General features: G+C 35.2%; 1 protein-coding gene across 6 annotated transcripts in view; it reads left to right on the top strand.

The window, feature by feature from the left end:
• The window catches only part of IntS1 (integrator complex subunit 1), a 131518-nt gene extending 114747 nt beyond the window's left edge, over positions 1–16771 (top strand). For all 6 annotated transcript variants that reach the window (XM_089100106.1, XM_089100103.1, XM_089100101.1 and 3 more), the window contains exons 23-26: positions 3355–3530; positions 11588–11748; positions 14740–15009; positions 16587–16771. In XM_089100106.1, coding sequence (XP_088956232.1) covers positions 3355–3530; positions 11588–11748; positions 14740–15009; positions 16587–16678 — 699 coding nt within the window. In that variant the 3' untranslated portion in view covers positions 16679–16771. The remainder of the gene's footprint in view (positions 1–3354; positions 3531–11587; positions 11749–14739; positions 15010–16586) is intronic.
• The last annotated feature ends 6603 nt before the right edge of the window (positions 16772–23374 follow it).

Here is a 23374-nt window from a genome sequence, read left to right as displayed (position 1 = left end):
AAAAGCTGTAAAGTATAGTTGTGGGTGAAAAATATAAGTACTTCAAGTTGCAAAATGGGTTTAGGAGGGACATTAAGAAAGTAACTTGCTCTGAAATGGTCTTTGAAAAGTATTTCTTGGGGTTGGGACACTCAAAAAGCTGTAAAGTATAGTGGTGGGTGAAAAAGATAAGTACTTCAAGTTGGAAAATGGGTTTAGGAGGGTCATTAAGAAAGTAACTTGCTCTGAAATGGTCTTTGAAAGGTATTTCTTGGTGTTGAGGTATCCAAAAACCTGTAAAGTATTGTTGTGAATGAAAAAGATCATTACTTCAAGTTGAAAAATGGGTTTAGGAGGGACATTAAGAATGTAACTTGCTCTGAAATGGTCTTTGGAAAGTATTTCTTGGTGTTGAGGTAACCAAAAAGATGTAAGGTATAGTTGTGGGTGAAAAAGATCAGTACTTCAAGTTGCAAAATGGTTTTGGGATGGAAATTAAGAATGTAACTTGCTCTGAAATGGTCTTTGAAAAGTGTTTCTTGGTGTTGAGGTATCCAAAAAGCTGTAAAGTATAGTTGTGACTGAAAAAGATAAGTACTTCCAATTTCAAATTGGTTTTTGGAGGTATATTGAGACAGTAATTTCCTCAGTAATGGGGTTTGAAAGGTATTTCACTGTTTTGAAGTCTTGAAACAGAAGGATTATACGGTTGTATGTGAAAAATATAAGTACTTCCAGCTGGAAAAATGGTCTGAGGATAGACATACAAACAGTTCCTTGATCTGTAATGTATTTTTAAAGGTATTTCATTTTTTTTGGTCATCAAAAAATATGTAATGTATATACTTGTGTGAAAATGATAAGTAATTCAAGCTGGAAAATGGGTTTAGAAGGGACATTAAGAAAGTAACTTGCTTGTCTTAGTCGATTACGTCATTCTATGCCCATAAATGAATTCCCGTCATGATTTTCTGATAGGGTTCTACCGATTATGTAATCAATTTCTCATAAATCCATTTGTCCTAGTTGATTACGTCATTCTATGCCCATAAATGGATTCCCGTCATGACCTTCTGATAGGGTTCTACCGATTATGTAATCAATTTCTCGGGAATTCTCTCCCTTCGATTACGCAATCAATATATCTCTTCCCCACCTTCCCCTTAGAAACAACAAATTAATTCCCCTTTCTTGAATCAATAATTCCCCTTAGAAACAACAAATTAATTCCCCTTTCTTGAATCAATAATTCCCCTTAGAAACACCAAATTAATTCCCTTTTCGTGACATATCAATCAATCTTGACATCACCTGTCAGACATTATTAAACTTCGCCTCGAAACAATTTGATTAATGATTGACAGTACCTGTCAGACATAATTAATCTTTGCCGGGAAACAATTTGATTAATGACTGACTTTAGGTCATTGACCCCATTAACCACGTGTTCTCCCTAGGGACTCTATGCCCATATTTGGTCTTAAAAAAGTTGTAGGTGGCAGCACGGTGTTCTCGTGGGAGTCAATAAGGCCTTTCTACTAATGTCTCTGATTCAACTGGGAGAAGGGGACACTTATTAAAACAGACAAGATGGACAGAAGAAACGGAAGTCTCAGTTATGTCCAAGTCATAAAAATGTTTCCTAAAGAGCGAATATAAAAATACCATATTGCCATCAATTAGTAAAAGGGGGATTGATACTTCATTTATTTTGAGCGAGTATCGTCGGTTTTTTTTTTTTTTTTTTTTTTTTTTGGTGCTTACTCTATGGCACGGCTTAAAACTGCTCAACCGTAGACTCTACGCAAACCCAAAAAGCAGAATCAAATATGGAATGGCAAAATTTGTCAACTTAGGTTCTATAACTTTTCAAAAGCTAGGGAAACGTAAGATTTGAGTAGCAGGCCGTTTTCAGTGAAGATATAAATTTTAATATTTGAAGTAACAAAAGTTTTACAGTATTTGGTATGATTCGAAACAGTATTACTTTCGGCAATAAAACATTTTTAGGTAAAATATAGGTTTACATTTTGTTACATAAATTGAAAAAAAGGTTAGTATAAGGTCTATTTGTTGATGCTGAATTTGGACTTCTGTATTTGTTTTTTAATTGTTCTACTTTGGATTCTTTTGCTTTTATTGAAAAATCATGTGCGCAAGTTCACCCATTGATGGCTTGGATAAACTACTTTTTGATTACTATTGACTTAATTTTCGTTCTATAAACATTAAACCAATTACTTAGAAATGAAACAGCTGTCGTAAAAGATTTTTCTATCACTGGCATACGTATATTTCTGTTAATTCTAGTAAATATAAAAGAGACTAACAGGGATACTAGCTTCTAAGGCACCAACGTAGAAATTTACTTTTTGGGAAAATTTTTGGGAAAAGGTATTCAGGATTTCAAGGCCGATTTTCCCAAAATAATTCCTGGATGATAAATAATCTCCATCTGACGCTTCTGAAGACATGATCCCTAAGACGTTTACTTTTGGAGCTAGGACAGCTTCGGTTTATTTCTATTTAGTTGACTAGAAAAATATCGTTTCTTTGGGAAACTACTTCAAAGTTTTCAAATTTCAGAAGAATCTTTCTTCTCTCTTTCACCATCTCTGTACAGCCGAAATTGTGGACCTTTTATCTAATCTTTTGCCAAGCTTTAGAGCAGCGAAAAATAAGACAAGAAAGGAAGTGCAAAAGGAGCGTTGTTGCCACGTATCCCAAATAAGGCATTTTGTGCATGTATTCTGCACATCATCGAGGTAGCAGATGAAATTGATTGATTCACAAATATGATTGAAATTGATTGAGTCAAAATGCTCTTCGTTTGGAAAGTGCAATGAGTTGCTGTTGTTTTGCTTTCCTTTTTACTTCAAAAATATAAAGAGGTTTAAGAGGAAATTGGTCCAAATGGATTGCCAGGTTAAATGTTTTACGATTTTTTTTTTTGTTTACATCAGTTGTGGCGTACAAGAAGTTGATAAGTCCACAGTCCGAGTGCTCACAATTACACATCAATTTCCTGTTGAAATTCACGGTAAATCCAAAATCTATTTTAATGAATAAGTTGCATGTATTACTAGTTGGACGCATGAATAACTTGTGCCTGGTTCATAATATAGTTCATGGAGTCTTAAAGAGATCATCCAATACGGTTCTAAATTCTTCACTTGACATTAAGAATATGTCTTTTTTGGTCGTTTCACAAAGTAATCATTAAATAAAATGCATGTTTATACCAAAAGGTTGAGTCCTATCTTAGCTCCACGAGGGATATGGACACCCTTGAATAACAATATCTTAAGTATGTATCTTTTGGCAATGATGTCCATGTCTTAATGCCCATTTGTATACACTTTTCCTATATTATAGGTGACGGTATTAGTATCTCTCGTTCATCAGGCTATTCTACAATCGCAAGCTGCAGGTAAAGGCATCCCTTCACACATAAGAGAGATGATCCAAATCTTTGTAAAACCCTCTGTGTCGAGCCTGTCTATTGACATATTAGAAGAAACTCTAGGGAAGTCTCTCTCTTTGAGTGACAGGTAATTTTGATTTTACCTGTCTTTTTTAAAGGGGGTTAGTTTGCTAGTAAATTTAATGACAATTATTATGTAACTATAACCATAATAGCTGACATAATAATAATCTATTTTCGCAGGAGCCTTGACAAAAAAAATCAATATCACTTAATATCAGATACAAATACAATACATCGTCAACTTACAGAGAAAGAGTTCTATGGTTCAGTCGTATTATCTGGAAATAAAATTTCCATAAAATCCTTCTTTCTACTTGTTCTTGTCGAATCATTTTGATCAATAAAACGTTTCCTTCAAAATTATTCCCCTAATTCTACTAATTCTTTACACCCCCCTACAAGACGGGAACAAATTGTTTTCAATACCTCCACATGTCAGGCAAAAGTAAGCACTGTTTTTTTTGCCTAGCTTGACCCAGATTTTTTTTTCCAAGCAGTAATTTTGAACTGTTGAACTTGTACCTTGCTTTGAAAGTTTGTCTTCTGCTAATTGTTTTCATTGAAATTTAAAATGAACTTGAAGACTTATTTTATTGCATATATGAAATAGTAAAGCGCTTTCATACTTCTGGAAAGGCAAGTGGTCCCTTTTAACTACTCTATAGGCTGTTAGAAAAAGTCTACATGCAAAAGGCTATTGGGATGAATGGATATTATAGCCTACTTTATACCTTTATCTCCACTTTGAATCACAAGGGTGGTTCAGACAAACTATATATGACCACAAATATAAATAAACAGTAAAATAAACAGTAAAATAAAAATAATGACTTACAGAACCATTTCAACATTGATACTTCTTTATGAAAACGTTTACACATGCTTTCGAGTATAGAGTGGCATATTAGCATAAATTCATATTTATTGTCTGCAGACATTGTTTGATCGTACATTTTTGGCCTTATACTTTGTCCTTAAAAACACCCATTAAAAGAAGTCAGTAGGAGTCATTGATAGTGGCATGACAGTGGCATTTTTCATCAGATCAAACACGAATGATTAAGACATAATGAAGCTTATTCTGGTGAAAGACTAAGTTGTGTGATTGGTTTGCAGTATGGGGAAAACTCTTAATTGTCCGATATATTTAGATTAGATAGCATATTGATAGTGTCTTCAAGAACTTTGAAGTACTGGCCAATAGTATTTGAAGATGAAATTCCTCGCCAAAATGAAACACCAGAATGATTTGGGTCTTCTTAAATTTTCAAATGGGGACTTTCATCTCGCCAATAAACACAGTTCAGCGTGTCTGTATCGCTATTTAGTTAAAAAATTGCTTCAACAGACTGTGTGATTTGATTAGCAAAAATCAAATGAAATTTAAAAAAAGACCTTGTAAACTCAACATTTCTGTCAAGGTCATCTCCATATGACTTTGTTTTAGACTTTGAATGTGTGGTTTCATACCCAGGAAATATTTTGTACCCTCATTTGTCGGGTGCTACAATAAAAAAGACCTATGATAAATAACTCATTGTTTCTCTTTATTTTCTTCTCTCTTAATTTGCCTTAGACATTCAGGCAATAAACTTGTGTTGTTAAATTATTTTGCCTGAATATTAAAATAAAGAATGTACAGTATGGCAGTATTTTATGTAGCTTTTGACCATGCTATTTTTAATTAAACCATGTAAATGTCGACAAGATCACCATTTTATTCTAAGCGTTTAAGACCATGCTATTAACGGTATTATTATTATCAAATCGCCGTTTTATTTAATAATTTGATGAGAACCTAATTTCGGCCATTTGAGCTTTTGAGCAGTCGTCATGAAATACACCATTCGCTCATTCATTCAAGTCATTTTAGACATGGAAGAAGTGTGTTATGGGAGACTTGATAATGTTCATGGCCGTCCCGCAGATGATAATCATTACGGTATTTTTCACGAAGTCTAAACTTGAGATCGTAATACAGCTGAAAACAAGGGATTATTTTGAAATGAACGGTCCCCCACTTCGATGCGCGTCCAAAATAGAACTAGTGCCCTTGAATTTATCAATTAACCTATTTACTTCGGGCTTTCCAAAAGTAGCACGATTAAACTCAGCTGCTAGCTACCTTCCAGTCTTCCACTAAATTTGCTGTTCCATATTAAAACTCAGCAGCCTTAATCTATTCTCCCTTAGTAAAGCGTTGCATGGTTACTGTAACTAAAACAATAAAGGAGTATAAGATATATTTTGATTATGTTTTGAAACTCCTCTATTATATTTAGTGTTTGTGATTAGTGTTGCATTATTTTTCAACTACAACTGAAAACTTGGCCTTTCAACAGGTAGTACCCTTGTTCCCTTGATAGTATCCTTGTCATTATGAAAGACATATCGCCGAACCTTTGTTTCTTTTAATTGTTCAGGTGGTAGGACAAAGAACTTCTTTTTCTACAAACGATTTATCCAGTCCATATTTTGATTTTCAAAAGCATGGTAGGTATTGATGACCTTATCCATGTCAAAGCCAAAACCCAATCATCATCGCTATCATTTTCAATTTGTTTGGTTCGGTACACCTCGGCTTATCTTTCTTCATTATGAAATATATATATATATCGCCGAACCTTTGTTTTTTTTAAAAAAGGTATGGGGCATGCGGCAGGCTTCTATATATATAAATAGATTTTAAATGTCACTTGTCTTCTAAATTCAGACAATTTGAGCCTTTTCTTGATTTCACGACGTCCAAATGGACCTTAAATTAAAAGTGGTGCCTTTGTAAAATTGAATTTTTTTTATTGGATCTTTAAATTTTGCCTCGGCTTGTCTTTTGTCATTATGAAAGACATATCGCCGAACCTCTGCTTCTTTTAATTGTTCAGGTGGTGGGACTAAAACCTCTTCTTCCAACGAATTTTCCAGTCCGGGTTTTTGATTTTACAAGGTATGGAAGGCATTGACGACCACCTTTGTTTCTTTTAATTGTTCAGGTGTTGGGACAAAAACTTCTTCTTTTGCCTTTGGGACAAAAACTTCTTTTTCTTCCAACGATTTATCCAGTCCTTATTTTTGATTTTGAAAGGTATGGTAGGTATTGACGACCTTAGAAATGCGAAAATCCCAAACCTAATCATCCTTGCTATCATTTTTAATTTTGTAACGTTTTGATTCTCGCTGTCGAGGTTGATTTTTATTGAGTTACTACTCTTCATTTTCATTTTTGACTCCATCACTTGTTTGGCGTTGCGTGTTTTCTAACTGCGGGTGTCTTTGCTCTTCATTTTCATTTTTAACTCGCTCTAATTGTCGTTTTCGCAAGTATTCTAACCGCCTGTGTCTTTGCTTTTCATTTTTGACACGTTAGTTGAGATGTTGGTTCCAAAGAATCATCATTTATAGTAACTGCAACTGCAAATTTTCGTCTTTTGGGCCTTCCGACAGAAATTATATTATATAAATAACTGTTGCGTTCAAAACTCATCAATCTTATTGTATCCTATGCACGACATGATATAAGAAAACTCTTATAGGATGCCACATATGATGCCATAAGAAATGCTTATATGATGTACTAACATAGTACGTGACGTCATTTGCAAAAACAAAATTAAGGCTCTGAACGATTTTTCTCAGGCTTCTGACCTATCTAGATCATTTTTTTATGCGAGAATATCCCAAGATACCATTTTTCTCGAAAAAATATGGAGCCATTTTCGAGAAAAATACATACGTACACAATTATTACTCACATATAAAGATAGGTATATATATATATATATATATATATATATATATATATATATATATATATATATATATATATATATTGTGTGTTTATATGTGTTATATTTGTGCCATATATGTATGTTGTATTGTAAGTGTCTGTATATACATACATATGTGTATATAGATATGTATCTCTTTATATATATATATATATATACATGATAGATAGATATCATATTTAGATATTTTATACTTGTTTAATGTTGATTGATGTATAATGCACGTTTTTTTTTTTTTTTTTTTATTTTTATTTATGGATTTTAATATATTTTTTTTTTTATTTTTTTTTTTTATTTGTGTTTTTGTTGGTTTTGTTGTGTTTATGTTCTATTTTTGTTTTGTTTTTTGGTTTTTCCTATGGCCCGATGGCTTTTTTTGGAAATACATACACATACATACATACATAAAGATAGTAAATAAATAAATATATATATAATTGTATATAAAACATTTTTTCTTGTATTGTTTTTTTTTTTTTTTTTGTTCATTCAGTGTCACTTCTTCTTTTAATTTTTGTTTTTACATTTTTATATTATAAACCGACAGCTATAAGGTTGACATTTATCAAATAATCTGTCAAAATTGATAGCTGTTGATTCTATTGTGTTTCATTGTCTGCAATAAAATCCTGTTTGCGTGGGTGCCAGAGCTTTTGCTTTCCAGAAATACTATTATTTTTTTGGCAAAAGAATGTCCTCTAATGAGTAATAAATTTAGCTTCTAACTTTTGGCAAAATTTCACAGGATATACAACTTGCAGTAAATTAACACGTGTTTATTAATTTTTGAATGGCTATTTTTAAGTATTTGTAAGCAAAAACCATTAAACTAAATTAAAGTAGCTTTGAAGTTAATTATTTTTTTTAATAGTAGCAAAACCTGTCGGATGATAAGTATTAAAAAAAAACAATAAACATAGTATATACTCTTTTTTTAAGATTGTGGAAGAGATGTTCTCCACCAACACAAAATTATGAAGTTGCCTTATCCCCCCTCGCAATTAAAACTACCCCTGAAAATATCAATTCGGTCTGTCAGTCGTGCAAGACAAAACCGGTTATATTTACCAAAATCAAACTTGGGAAATTCCTATTTACAAAGATAACCTCCCCCCCCCCCCCCTAAATTGAATTCTTATCCATTTGACGGGGTAAATAGTTTAATATTAATTTTTTATCTTCACAATTGCAACTTGTATTAATATACATTTTTTAGCGGTAAAAAAAAACTAAGGTGGAGGTCGAAGCCGAGATCCTGAAATTGGAAATCTGGTGCCTACTGAAATTGGACTTAGCGTCGCTGGTTATTCGGTTTGGAACGGGTGTCAGTGGCGTGACTCTTTAAGTTCAGTTAGTGTGGACCCAGCTCCAATTCAATGCCTGGAGAAACCTGGGGAAGGTAACCAGGAGGAGCATGTGAAAGCACAGGATGGCTGCCCCCAATTGTACTTCCTGTTTGATGGGCATGAAACGGAAATCAGCACCGCCGGTTGGGACTATAGAGTCTATTGTCGCATCCTGTTTTGGTGTATTCGTATATCAAACTGTATAATGAGTTAGGATATTGTTTTACTTCTGGTTTAAGCCTATATATATATATATATATATATATATATATATATATATATATATATATATATATATATATATATATATATATATATATATATATATATATATATGTGCGGGGGTCACCACTTTTAAAGGCAGAAATGGCGCAAAGAGTTGCTATGCCACTTACTGGAGGGGAAGATCCCTCGTAGGCCCCAAATTAGTGGGATTTCCGTGGTTACTCCAACGGTTCCGTATATACCAACGTGATCGGAATGGTCTATGGCCACATTTAAAGCCAAAGTTTACCGATAAGATTTCTAACTAACTCTTTTAGATTCGACCTAAGCTGAAAAGTTAAAAGAGTACATAGTATAAAAAGCTTACTGTAATCACTCCACGTTGTATAAAAGAACTAAACTAAAACTCTCTTTCTCCCAGCCCGCTAGCCGCGTGCTGTGGCAGGGGTTACGAGGGTGGTAAATGAATCTTTCCAGCCAATCCTAGGACTTACTAATTTACTGATCAACCTCCCTAACTGCGCAATTCTTTACCTCGTGGTCTATTAAGCACGTTCGCAGTTAAGAGGACCCAAAATGGCGTCAAAAAATAAAAGGAAAATTAATATTTATAACTCGGGGACGGAAAATAATTAAGGGGCCAAAAGAAAGGAATCTGGGAGGGACATTTATCTAAACAAACTGGGACCAGGGTTCCAACATATATATATATATATATATATGGATTTGCTCCCAAAGAGAAGGTTGCCACTCTTAAGGTTTGGGACATCCTCGGTATTTGTGGTGTAACTAAATCGATATGAACAGATCGTGAAAGAAAAACCATACATTACATAAGTTATTTTAACTCTGATTTTAGAGGACTTGTTTATAGAGGAGGAGTGAAGTAGTTTGAGAACTTGTGAACCAAATCTGTCGCTTACTGCGATTTGGACCTCAAAGCCCTCCCCCTCCAAGAATGTCATTACCCCTTGGCCAATAGTTTTCCTTTTGCTGTATATTGAACATGTCTTGGAGTTTTTCACAAGGACAATATGCTCCACAAGGACGAAACTCGTCCTCGTCGGGGGTGGGAGGACGTCATAAAGAAAGATTAAAAGGAAATGGGAACTTCGTGGGAGGGTGAAAAAAGGGACCGTATTTCAAACAATAGGCTGTCCGAAAAATGTGGTTGAATACCGCTCTCTAGGGCTATAATGAAAGAAAGGTTAAGGTGGCTAGGGCACGTTGTGCGAATGAAGGATGACAGATTTCCGAAGATTGTTCTTTTCGGCCAGCCGTCTAGGGCTAAGCAGAAAGCAGGTCGTCCTCATCTGGGGTGGGAGGACGTCATAAAGAAAAATTTAAACGAAATGGGAACTTTCTGGGAGGGTGTAAAAAGGGAGGCTTTGAGTAGATTGGGATGGAGGAGGAGCGTGCGTAGCTTTGTTGGCCTCAGGCGGCTTTGTGCTTCGGTGAGTTGTTTGTAATAGTAGTAGTAGCAGTAATCAATAATATGAAACCAGACACTGGAGGTTTTACGACTGGTACCTGACGGGTGGTTTCTCCTACATACGTTCATGGTTGCTACAGTAGGTGTAACCTAGTAAATAGTGAACAGTAGCCCATAGTAACTGAAAACTCAAGACACGTTTTATAAAAAAAAAACTATCAATTAAGTAAAATTATTCATCTAAAGATGATTGAGTAACGATAACTATCGCATAGGTTTGTCATAACGGTAAAAATTTGTCGCGAAAACAATTTTCCAGAATTTCGGAAAGCAGCTTGAAACTACTCAAAATGGTGCAACTTTTGATTTCCTGAGAAGTGTATTTTTGGAATCACCACGGCCGAAAACTTTAAACTGGATGTTATGGGCTCCTATGTTGAAAAACAAAAGAAAACTTTCTTTTTGCTGTGAAATAATCTTGTTTAAATCCACATTATTCAACATTTTACACAGATATTTCACCCAAGAAGTAAATCTTGGCCATTGGAAGGGGAGGGGGTTAGTCGAAAATAACTTCACATTTAAAAAAACAAACAGGCAAAAAAGAAAAGATAATTCCTTTCTACAGTCCAGGTGTGAAACCTGGCCATAAATATGCCGAATAGTAAACCACCAATCGTCCCCCCCCCCACAAAAAAGAAAAAAAATGGAAAAGCTTACCAACAGAAGTAGTTGAAGTGGCGATATATCAAACATCAAGACTACTGTATCAACCACTCCCTTCTCTTAGTCATAGCAGGACTACCCATTCACTTGTAAAAATATCGTATAAAGTTTGTTTTGGGTCTTCTATTTTATTTTCTATTTTATACATGTTTTTAGGGACCAGTTATTGTTGTTTTTTTTTTGTTTTTTTTGTTTGTTTTTTTTTACTTAGGTCGTTAGCATCAGCTAGCACCGGGTCCCGGAGAGGGCTGAATTTCGATGTTAGTAAAATCTTATTATGAAAGAGCCTTGTTTTATGCTAATACTGCTATACTACTTAAAACTCATTGTAGTACCAAGCAGCCTGACACCAATATAGCTGTGCAGGCTCCTCCTCTATTCAAGTCTTGCGCAATTCTGCCCGATTCATGGACGTTCAGCTTTTAGTTTGGTCCTAGATGGACGGGAGTTGGATCAAACAACATTTTTTCACAACTTATTCTTTTATGTAGGTTATTCAAGCAAGTACCTAAAATTTTCCTTAGGCAGTTCATCTGCAAGACGTCTACCATATCTCCCTCAGCCTTTTGAAGCCCTCATTTTTACATGTTCATTAATTTGTTTTCAGGCCTAGTAAAGTTTCTGTAGCAACCGAGCAATTGCTAAAAGCCTTAAATGCAACTTCTTTGCTTCCGTCAGAAAAGTTACCAGCATCAGTTGCCAGCCTAAATGCTAACAGAAGTGCGTCGGTTTTACATTCGAGATTGATCGGCTCCAATTCTTCTGATGGTAATGTATTGACTTAGTTCGAATTTTCTTGAGTTGTAGACCATTTAGTTTTCTTTCTTGATATGTTTTTTTTTATTAACGAATATCTCCTCGGGGAAGAAAGTGTATTAGGCAAGTGAAGAAATCATTTTACTCCCACTCCCTCCCCTACTATATCCACCCCCTCATAGTTAATGAATAGGTTGAAAATTAATGTATATTCAGAGACTTGAAAATATTAAGAGATTCAGATATTAATAAATTAAACCCGTTTTCTGATGCATCATAACTGTTCAGCTCAAGTTGACCATGAGATCAGGCCACTCAAGGGAAAAATTTATTAATCATATATGAAGAAATGTAAAATATCTGGGTAATTATGATGAAGCGCCCTTTCTTAAAGAGTAGCCTTCCCCTTGGATGTGGCACCTTTCCACCATAGGTAATTCAGTTTCTTCCCCCTCCAAAATTTTGGACATCTGTGAAGCTGGAGTATACTGCAAATAACAAAAGGAACGTTTTACGATTTTAATGTTCTTTTTTATTTATTAGTATGGAAGCCTATCATAAGGTCAAGTGGGCGCGTTCACGGTAACTTGAGGAATCACTTCAAGACGACTAATGTTCACGGTAATTTGAGGATTATTTTTAGCATAAATAATGAACTGTCAACTTATATAATTTAAAGATAATATAATAAACATAGTTTTTTAGGAGTGTCATGGATTCCAGGTAGCCCCCCCCCCTCTTTAGCCATACCCCAAATTCTGTTCTTGGCAGTTTTAAAAGTTATTTACTTTTTGCTTTTGTCTTCTTTTTTTTTCATTGATCTTTGTACTGTAAATAGATCGAAGAATAACTCAACTACCGTTTGCTTTTTTCAGGATTTAAAGGTTTTACGTAGTAACAGCCTATGTTTTAGCCAACAACATTAACGCATGTTTCTATTAGAAACATTGGAGTATTTCTAATTGGCTTTGCTAAAATTTATTCGGATATTGAAAGTTTCGTTGTGTCTGTGTCGCATAACGCATCCAGACTTCTTAACTTGCATAAGAAGTAAAATGTTTTTATTATATTTGATTAAACTGGTTATTTGGTCAAATACCCAAGAATTTGATGAAACTGCAGGAAGTGATGCAATGACTATATGTATGAACTGATTTCTATATCTTGCATCTCGCTTTTAAGGTAAGTTAGGGCAGGTTTAAGTTAAGCTATTTTGTTGTCCGCTGGGTTTTGATCAAAGGATTAGACAATCAAACAGTTCGTGGTAACGAACTTTAAGTAAGGAGCGACCCGGCTCAATAGTGACCAAAACTCTAAAAAAAATGGAATTTTGATACCAATAGAAACATCAAAAGAATCAAATTTTTATGCTGATTTCAAATATATAAGTTTCATCAAGTTAAATCGTACCCATCAAAAGTTACGTGCCTGAGAAAATTTGCCTTATTTTCAAAAAAGGGGGAAACATCCCCTAAAAGTCATATAGTTTTATTGAAAATCACACCATCAGATTCAGCGTGTCAGAGAACCCTACTATAAGTGTTTCAAGCTCCTATCTGCAAAAATGTTGAATTTTGTATTTTTTGCCAGAATAAATATCATGGATGCGTGTTTTTTTTTTTTTTTTTTTTTTTTTTTTTTAAGGTGATCGGATTGACCCAGTAGTCTTAGAATATCGCGGAAGGGCTCATTCGAACGGAAATTAAAAGTTCTAGTGGCCTTTTTAAGTGACTATAAAAATGGAGGGCAACTAGGCCCCCTCCCACGCTCATTTTTTTCCCAAAGTTACCTGATCAAACTTTTGAGATAGCCATTTTGTTAAGCACGGTCGAAAAGTACAATAACTATGTTTTTGAGATTGAGTTAATTCCCCACAGTCCCCGGGGTAAGGTCTGAAAGTTATGACCTTTGCCCAATGTTTACATATAGTATTGGTTATTGGGAAGTATACAGAAGTTTTCAGGGGGTATATTTTCTGGTAGTTGGGGGGGGCGTGTTAGGTCGGAGGATTTTCCATGGAGGAAGTTTTCATGGTGTAAGGGACATTGCTATGAAGGGGGTGCCGGATTTCCCAGCATTATTTAAAAAAATGATCAGAAATTAAATTTTAAAAAATAATTTGTTCAACTGAAAGTAAGGAGCAACATCAAAACGAACAGAAATTATTACCTATATGATTGGGTTCGCCCCCTAGTCATTACCCCGCTCTTTACTCTAAAGCTTTTTTTGTACTTTCATCAGAGATATTTATTCTAATTAATGGTCTTTGTAATTAAGGGGTCATTCGGAAAGAATTAGAACAAAATTTGACCTTTATCGTAAAAAGCGAGGTATTGGACAGGGGGCGAAACCCCTAATATGCTAAATAAAAATATACGAATATAAAAGCCCGTTGCGTAAGTCAATTCTTAAGTAACGTCACATCAAAATTTTAAGAAAGCCATTTAGTTTTTTACCGAAAGTAAGGAGCGATATTAAAAGTTAAAAAGAACAGAAATTATTCCATATATGAAAGGGGCTGTCCCCTCCTCAACGCCTCCCTGTTTACGCTAAAGTTTGACTCTGTCTCACAACTCTATTTTTTAAAACAATAAAAAACTTTAGCGTAAAGAGCGAGGCGTTGAGGAGGGGACAGCCCCTTTCATATACGGAATAATTTGTGTTCGTTTTAAGTTTTAATGTCACTCCTTACTTTCAGTTAAAAAAAAAACTTGTTTTATTTTATTTAATGACTAAATATAATGAACCAAATTTTAATCATACACGCTGAAAAGGGGAACAACCCTGAATATTTTGACTACCAGGTGCTCGGTACATTTTCTTCAAACGACCACCATCTTTTTTCTCTATTTTCTCTTTTGTTCATTTTATTGGAATGAATTAAATCATCTCTTGGACAGTTGATTATGTTATTGAATACATAACTTGTTTTGTCCCCCATTGCTCGAATTACTGTAGTTTGTATTTTTTTTGCGTTGTACTTTATTTGCATTATTTTTTTAGACACTCTTCAAGTTCTTCAGGACGTCCAAAGTTTAAGTCAAAGGCATCCTCAAGTCCTTTTGTCCCTTGTGAATGACTTGAAAGGTCTTTTGATATCACCAAGTGTAAAAATTCGCACACTGGCTGTTTCTTTGATTATTCTAAGTTTGTCCGCTGGAAAAGAGGGTGAAGCAGAAATTGTTTCAACATTGTTTGAATCTTGTAAATCGTTAGATATTGCTACTTCCACAGTTATGGAAAAACTACCGGAAATTGTCTCTGTTTTGAAAAGTAAGTAGAATTTCAGTAAGTAAGTAAGTAGAATTTCACAGGTGCAGCGGCTTGATGAGGAAAAAGCACCGGTACTATATGTAGTGAGATGCCCAAAAACCTTTCTAGAGCAAGGGAGCCAGATGCTTATGCAAGATTTTTTGTTGAAGGAGAGGGGTATATAGACGGAAAAAGTGATGTTGCAAGGCAAAAATAAACATTTGCTTTCTTTATGGGAGGGGGCTGGTACTGAAGACCCTTTTATTTAGAAATAGGTTCAGGGTTCACCTTGACTTCCAGGTTTTGAAATAAAATTCATTGGTACTGCTTTTGACTTTATCCGAATTTGGTATATTAAGCTAGAGAAGCATTTTTGGGAGGTAAGTGTCGAAGAGATTTGACTCGGATTAAAACCTAAATCGTCAGAAGTGTTGTTTGGCGTCACTTGGTGACTGAGAACTGGGTACCACAAATCTAGAAAGGTAATAATTATCTTAGATTGGCTAAAATCGTTGTTCCTGGGCAAAATTTTATACCTATCTTAGAAAATGTACCCATTAACTTGCCAAGTGAGACAAAGCAACCGCGAGTGATTACTTCATTAAATACTCTCATTAGAAGTTATAAATATAAGTGTTGATGAGTCAGTCACTCCTTCCATACAACAGCCATGCTCTACACAGGTACAATTTGTACTGCTGATATCATAAAATTTCTCTCAATTAGATGTGACCAAGGACATCATTGAAAATGTTTGTGATGTGTGTCTAGGGTTAAACGGAAGGCAGGTCATCCGCAGTTGGGGTGGGAGGATGTCATAAAAAATATTTAAAGGAAATGGGAACTTCCTGGGAGGGTGTGAAGAGGGAAGCTTTTAATAGATCGGGATGGAGGAGGAGCGTGCGTAGCTGTGTTGGCCTCATGTGACTTGGTGTTGCGGTGAGTTGTTAGTAGTAGTAGTAATAAGGCCTCATAGAATTTGTGTGAGGCCTTATTTTCTCAGTAAAATTTTAAATGTTGCAAATTGTTGATTCTTCAAGAAAAAGGAATAAAAATAATACAAACTACATTACCGCGGCTGAGCTTTCCTCTTGCTTTGGGTAAGGGGGGTGCATGTGTGGCATCGCAAAGCGTGCACTGCTTTCATTTGAATTTACATGTTATTTTGTTGTAGTGAAGTCTCTAGAATTTTAATACTCTGCCCAATCCCCCCTCCTTTCCTTAGAGGTCTCTCATGTTGCAAAAAACACCTGCCCTAAACACAACAAAAACCGAAATTCTAGGCGTTGTAGTTTATTTTGTTATTTGTCAACTATAACGCTAAAAAGAAAAGCGAATTTGTTACTTTAAAATTCAGACCTGTGTATTTGTTGGGAGTTCTATTTTTTCTTGATGACTTCTTTAAAAAGCTAGTTTGAGCCCCATCCTCCATATATAAGATATTTACATCCCTCATCACCATCAAACAAAATTTTGAGGCGTGCAGCTAATCGAAGATGTAACTAAATTTGATTTTTGGATGATACTTCGTTTTCTCACTTTAATGTTAATGTGGATTGGGTACTTTTTGCATAATGCCGTTCCCTTTTTTGTTTCAGGTGATGCTAAGCCTTTGTTATTAGCGGTTTATGATATGGCAATCCGTGGTTCCTTTTTCGCGTTACCTGCACTTCAAGATTCTTCGTTGTGATTCGTCCTCAACTTGATACCATACTTTCACGGTTTGATCTGTTTAATGTGTTCAATAAAATTACTTGGTTAAGATTTGGTTTAAAATCTGTTAGCAAACCTTAACCGATATAGAGTGATGTGTTCATAATAAGTCAAAATACAATAATTGAAAAATTCAGGTTTTTTCTAGTTGTGCTGAGAAGTTGTAAAGGTAAATTAGAAAGAATTGTGTGTTTGGACCGAGATAAATTCAAAAAGAGATGCAAGGCCTAATTTTGACCTCCCAATAATTATTAACAATTCTGTGTTAGTTCACTGCTAGAGAATTATAAACTTACAGAAATTAGTTATTAAAACCTGGTGAAACATACTAGTGGGCGGGAAATTCAAAAATGGAATCTTTGTACGTAAACAAAAATCTATAACAACATTTCATTCTTCAAAACTAGTATAAAATGTATCCAAAAATTGTAAATGCAGAATTTCCTTTCTATTGAGTTTTGCACTGAAAATACATTTAAAATTCTGCGGCAACGTTTCAAGTTGCTGCAAGATTTTGCTAAAAATTTCAAGTCGCTATTTCTGTTGGGTTCAGAAAACAAGCCTTGTATCAATGCACTGTCAATGGTTGGTCTGGAGGACAATTTACTAAGGGTACACACCATTAACCTAACTCGAAATGTTGCTTAAAATCGTTCAAAAGCTTGGAAGCCAGAAACAGAAATAATACTGAGAAAAATCTAACCGCACAACAAATAATAAGTAAGTAAGTAAAGAAAATAGGTGTAAAATAGTGACTAATAATGTTGGACTACAAAATTAGTCAATTTTTCAAATTCCTTTCTGCGCAGGAAACTTAAAATCATTCATCGACGATGATTTTGGTGATTCTTTGAATTAGTGCAAAGATTTTTAATAGCCCTCGAAATATATATATATATATATATATATATATATATATATATATATATATATATATATATGTATATATATATATATAGTTCTAAAAAGCGTGCCCTTCGGAAAGTTGAGATGCTAGATGTTTTCCAGATTACTTGCTTAAGGATAATTTTAGCTGCTCCTTTAAATGACGGTATTTCAGACTATAAGTTGTGCAGAAAACTTGGTTCAGTTCCAATTCTTGGGCTGTAAGTGATTAAAAAGTTAAGATGGTTGGTTTGCGTTTTAATGCTGCTACTATTACTGACAAATTATTGCAACAATTAATTTTTGGCAATCTTGCTGGAGTCAGGTGAAAAGCAGGACATCCCTGAACGTGATGGTAGGAGCTCAGAGGGAACGATTTAAAGGAGTAGGACTTTAATGGGGGATTTATCAGTCAAGTTGTGAAAAGGGTGAATTTGAGGAGTAGTTTGCTCAGTTGCGTTGGCTCCATGTGGCTAGGTGCTTCGATAACTTGCAAGCAGCTGTGGCACTAGTTAGAGGCTAAGGTGTATTTGTTGGCTACTTGTGACAAAACGGAAATATTTTGGTTTCCTACTCACTTTCCGAGTTTATTAGAGTTTCTGTGAGTTTCTGGAGGATTTTGTTTTCATTTTTTCCGTTCATGTTGTTTTTACTCTGCATACAAATAGTTGTTTGTGTTGCATTAAGTAAACCAAAAAATATTTATATAGGAGTTGCTTGAACATCTCCAATGGATTTAGCTCGGCCTGTAACAGTATTATAAGGCCCATTGAACTCAAAACCACGGATCAAGATGTTTTCAGATTTTAGACATTGGTATGGAATTTAAAATTATGGTATCGAATGTCCAATCTACTATATTTTGTTTGTTTTTCGAATTTGACCCAATTCTTCCACTTCAAGCTAATAACACTAAAACTATTGGAAAAAGCGAAATACAGTGGAGGAACAGAGACAGTGTCACTAAAAAACTAACCAAGCTAAGAGGGTGGTCAAAAGAGAAGGATTTTATTTATTTGCTTGTGGTTTTAGGGTTAGTGTCATATTCGAATTTGATCTTTTCAATGGACTTTTCTAAGGGAGGAAACAAAAACATGGATAATGGGATAATCTTTTGTTATGGGATATTTTTTCAACCTCCTGACAAAGTCACTACCCAGACGGTGACAGTGAATAATAGATTAAATCTCCCCCCCTTCCTCGTTCAAAACAGATTGAAGCGCCCATCCTAGAAAATTTGAAAAAAATAGGTATAAAAAGATGATTTATGACATACATCCTGGAAAAATTATCTTGCGTCCTTTTGGGGACATTTATTGATGCCTTCTCCCACAGTCGTATTTACAGAGGCTTAAAATCTTCAGTTCGTGCTAGAACTTCAAAAATACCTTAATTCTCTGAGTATGTTTAGCTTAAAGCAAGGTTGTCCGCTTTCATTTTTAAAAGGGGCAGGACGGCAAAAAGATACTGGGATGGGGGTTTGAGGTTTTAACAAATGTTTTTTTTTTTTGCCTGAACAATTTCACCCTTCCAATGCAATGCTGTCCCAATCGTGTGTAGGTGCTCTTCTAGGGTCGGGGAGTGAAGCTCCTGCCCCCTCCGCCAAAGAGTCTCTAAATATGTTTTGTAACTTGTTTTAGAAGCCTGTTTCAAATAACGCTATATAATCTTTTTCCATGGAGACGGTCGTTCATTTATGTACAATTTAATCAAACGAAAACGCAGAAAACCTAGTAAACTGCTCTTGTATTGTTACTCCGTTATAGACGATCCTTAATTCTTTTCAAGAGGTTCATGGTAAGTTCTACCGGATATTTTAGAGGGAAGAACCCCGACTACCGACTGATTTTTTTTTTTTTTTTTTTTTTTTTTTTAAAATTTTATTTGTGAGAAAGCTTGCCAAAAATTGTGGTCTGTACAAATAATAAAAGAAAAAGATTTGCTATCTGAAATATTTCACATTTACTGCGGCACTTCTTTATATGTCTTTCTTGAGATATTAAATGCATATAGCCTAGAGGGTCAATGTTTGCTTTTCTCAAAAGCTGGCATTAGGGCCCAGTTTAATCTTTTCTTACCTCTGAGAAAATAAATTTAGATCTCATTGGTTGGAATCCCAAAATGAGACCAGTTTTTGTTGATTCCATCTTTGCTGGCGCAAAAGGGTTTACGGCGAGAATTAAGACAATTATTCCCCAATTCCCGTCAGTATTGACCGCCAAAATTATTTCTTGTCACTAATAGATTTAATTAGTTGAGCCACTGTACAGAGGTCACTTGACCTTCTAGTAGTGGCTATGTTTACTTCATTATCTCATTTTTTTTTTTCGAATTATTGAAAATAAAGGTATAAAAAGGAAATAAAGGTAAAAAAGGTATATAAAGGTAAAAAAAAAAGTAAATCAAGTCTCATATATCCCGATCCAGTTGGTATTCTTATCAGTGGTGCCAATGTACGAATATCTAGGGGGAGGGGTGAATAAACTTTTCAGTCAACGGGGGGGGGTCGATTTTTTTCAATGGAAAGACCAAAACAGCCATTTTTAAATTAAAATATCCCACTTAAGAGATATTTTCCAAATCACGGGGATTCAGTACCCCTTCTACTCCCTCCTCAATTGATGCCACTGCTTCTTTTTAATCTTAATCTGGTGTTTCTATCACTAAGGAATTGTGTTTCTGTTACTAAAGAATTGTGTGTTTGGACCGAGATAAATTCAAAAAGAGATGCAAGGCCTAATTTTGACCTCCCAATAATTACTAACAATTCTGTGTTAGTTCACTGCTAGAGAATTATTAACTTACAGAAATTTGTTATTAAAACCTGGTGAAACATATAAGTGGGCGGGAAATTCAAAAATGGAACCTTTGTACGGGAAAAAAATACCCCTTCTACTCCCTCCTCAATTGATGCCACAGCTTCTTTTAATCTTAATCTGGTGTTTCTATTACTGAAGAATTGTGTTTCTGTTACTAAATCACGGGGATTCAATACCCCTTCTACTCCCTCCTCAATTGATGCCACTGCTTCTTTTTAATCTTAATCTGGTGTCTCTGTTACTAAAGAATTGTGTTTCTATTACAAAAAAAAATTATTTAAAAAAAAAGAAAAAACTCGGCGATCGATAATTTCCCTGGCGATTTTCCCCCAGATAATTCCCTCCCTCCCCCATATTTCCTCTGAATAATTTCGGATGTTCATTAGAAAGGGAATTGAAAGTTCTACTCACCTGATTAAGTCAGAGGCAGTGCTATAGCATTGCCTAGAGTAAACAGCCATAAGGCTTCAATATATTAATACTCATTTATTCATTTTTTCCCAGAGGCACTTCATATGGAAGGGCTGGTCATATAAACTTCAGAGGGGGATCATTCAATTCCAAATTAAAGGTTCTAGTGCCCTTTTTAAGAGTCAAAACTGATTGGAAGGCAACCAGCCCTCCATATCCCGCCGTTTTCCGAAACGCGTCCGATCGAAATTTTGAGATAGCCATCTTGTTCAAAATAGTGCAAATTCAAATAATCATGCCTCCGGGTTTGACAACCCCCCATTCAGTACCCTGGGAAAGGGTTGTAAGCCATGCAAGTTGCCTATTGTTAAGATATAAGGTTTTTATGGGTAGGGTTATCGAATAAACTTTGGAGGGTGTCCATTCAATTGGAAATCGAAAGTCTCAGTGCCCTTTTTAAGATTCAAAAGTGATCGGGAGGGCAACCAACCCCCTATGGCCCTTTTCCCCAAAATAAACCCGATCAAAATTTTGAGATAGCCATTTTATGTAGAATAAATAGCCATTTGATTAAAAAAAAAAAACTATTATTCTGGGGCTGACAACCCTCTCCCGCAGCCCCCAGTACAAGGGCTGTAAGTTATGCAGGTTGCTTATTTCTAACATATAAGGTTTTTTATTAAGAAATTGGGGGGTGTTTGATCCTGGATCTCCAAAAAAGCTTGGAGTAATAAAGTGGAACTTTAAGGAAATGTTGAGAGGGATGCCAAGCATAATCAAAAAACGCTTTGTTCTTGTTGATTGTGAAAAGAGAATATCAGCAGTATATAGGCAACGGCTGATGCTATTAGGTTGAAACTTTCAATGTATGTTGAAGGGAAGTTAAAGAGAGACTGGAGAGAAACCAGTCCGCCCCCCCCCTTCTTGCTCTTTTTATATGCTACCTATTCTTAAAAACTGTCAAAATTTTGCGATTGCATTTTGTTCGAAATAGTCAAAAGGTATAATAGCTATGCCTCCATATGTGTGATGTTCCCCATAGCCTTGGGGCAAGAATTGTAAATTCTGTAATTTATCCATTGTTCACATACAGGATTCATCACTTACGAAAAGGGGAAAGTTTTGACTCCGGGTGCATCCGAAATTGCCAATGGTATTAAGGTGAAGCTTTGGAGAATTTTGAGGAGTATCTTAAACTAAATCAAAGGTACTATATGCATCAAGTTTATCAAAAAGCTGGATCTGCAATATCATAAGAACGGCTCAGAGTACTAAATTGAAACTTTCAGGACATGATGGGGATGTTTTAAATTGGTTGACGGCAGCCAGTTTCCCTCCCATGCCCTCTTTACTTGCGTTCTCTCCAAAAACATTCGATCAAAATTTTGAAATAGCCATCGTGTTCAAATCAAAGTTCCTGGTAACGAACTGTAAATAAGGAGCGACCCGGTTCAATAGTAACCGAAGCTCTAAAAAATATAAATTTGATACAAATAGATATATCATAAGAATCGGCTTATTATGCTGATTTCAAATATATAAGTTTCATTAAGTTTAGTCTTACCCATTAAAGACTACGAGGCTGAGAAAATGTGCTTGATTTTCGAAAAAAGGGGGGGAAAATCCCCTAAGAGTCATAGAATCTTAATGAAAATCCCACCATCAGAGGACCCTACTGTAGAGGTTTCAAGCTCCTATCTGCAAAAATGTGGAATTCTGTATTTTCTGCCAGAAGAAAGATCACGGATGCGTGTTTATTTGTTGTTGTTGTTGTTTTGTTTTTTCAAGGGTAATCGTATCGACCCAGTGGGCCTTGAACATTGGGAGAGGGCTCATTCTAGTGGAAATAAAAAATTATAGTGCCCTTTTTAAGTGACCAAAAAAATTGTAGGGCAACTAGACCCCCTCTCATGTCACTTTTTCCCAATATCATCCGATCAGAATTTTGAGATAGCTATTTTGTTCAAAATAGTTGAAAGACCCAGTAACTATGTCTTTGGAGATAACTTGACCCTCTGCAGCCTTAGGGGACAGGTCTTTAAGTTATAAAATTTGCCCGTTGTTTACGTCTAACATTTGTTATTGGGAAGTATGCATACATTTTTCGAGTGGGGAGGGAAGGATGAATTTTCTGCTGGGGCGATTTTGCACGGGGAGAATTCTCTATGGAAAGGGAAGCTTCCAGTGGGTGAACTTTTCAGGGGAAATTTTATACTGGGGGAATTATCCAGAATTCCTATAAGACGAAATTTCTTTATATGTCTTGCTTTCTTTATATGTCTTGCATATGTCTTTACCAACTCCATTTTGGACGTGGAGATGTTAAGGGTAATTGTCAGGGTTAAATTATTTGTTCAGAGGATATTTCCGTGAATAGGGGATTTTTCTGTGGAGGTGGAGCCTTATTTCCTGGCGTTATTTAAAAAAAAATCAGAAATTAAATAAAAAAACAATTTTTTTCAACTGAAAGGAGCAAAATTAAAATTTAAAACGAAAAAAATTTATTACGTATTTATAGGGAGCTTGCCCCCTCTTCAACACCTCACTCTTTATGCTAA

Source organism: Artemia sp. Qi Xiang Cuo, chromosome 14, assembly GCF_049724085.1.
Source record: "Artemia sp. Qi Xiang Cuo chromosome 14, ASM4972408v1, whole genome shotgun sequence".
NCBI lineage: Eukaryota > Metazoa > Arthropoda > Branchiopoda > Anostraca > Artemiidae > Artemia > Artemia sp. Qi Xiang Cuo.
The sequence above is the reverse complement of the archived record's forward strand: the minus strand, read 5'-3'. Positions and strand labels throughout refer to the sequence as shown.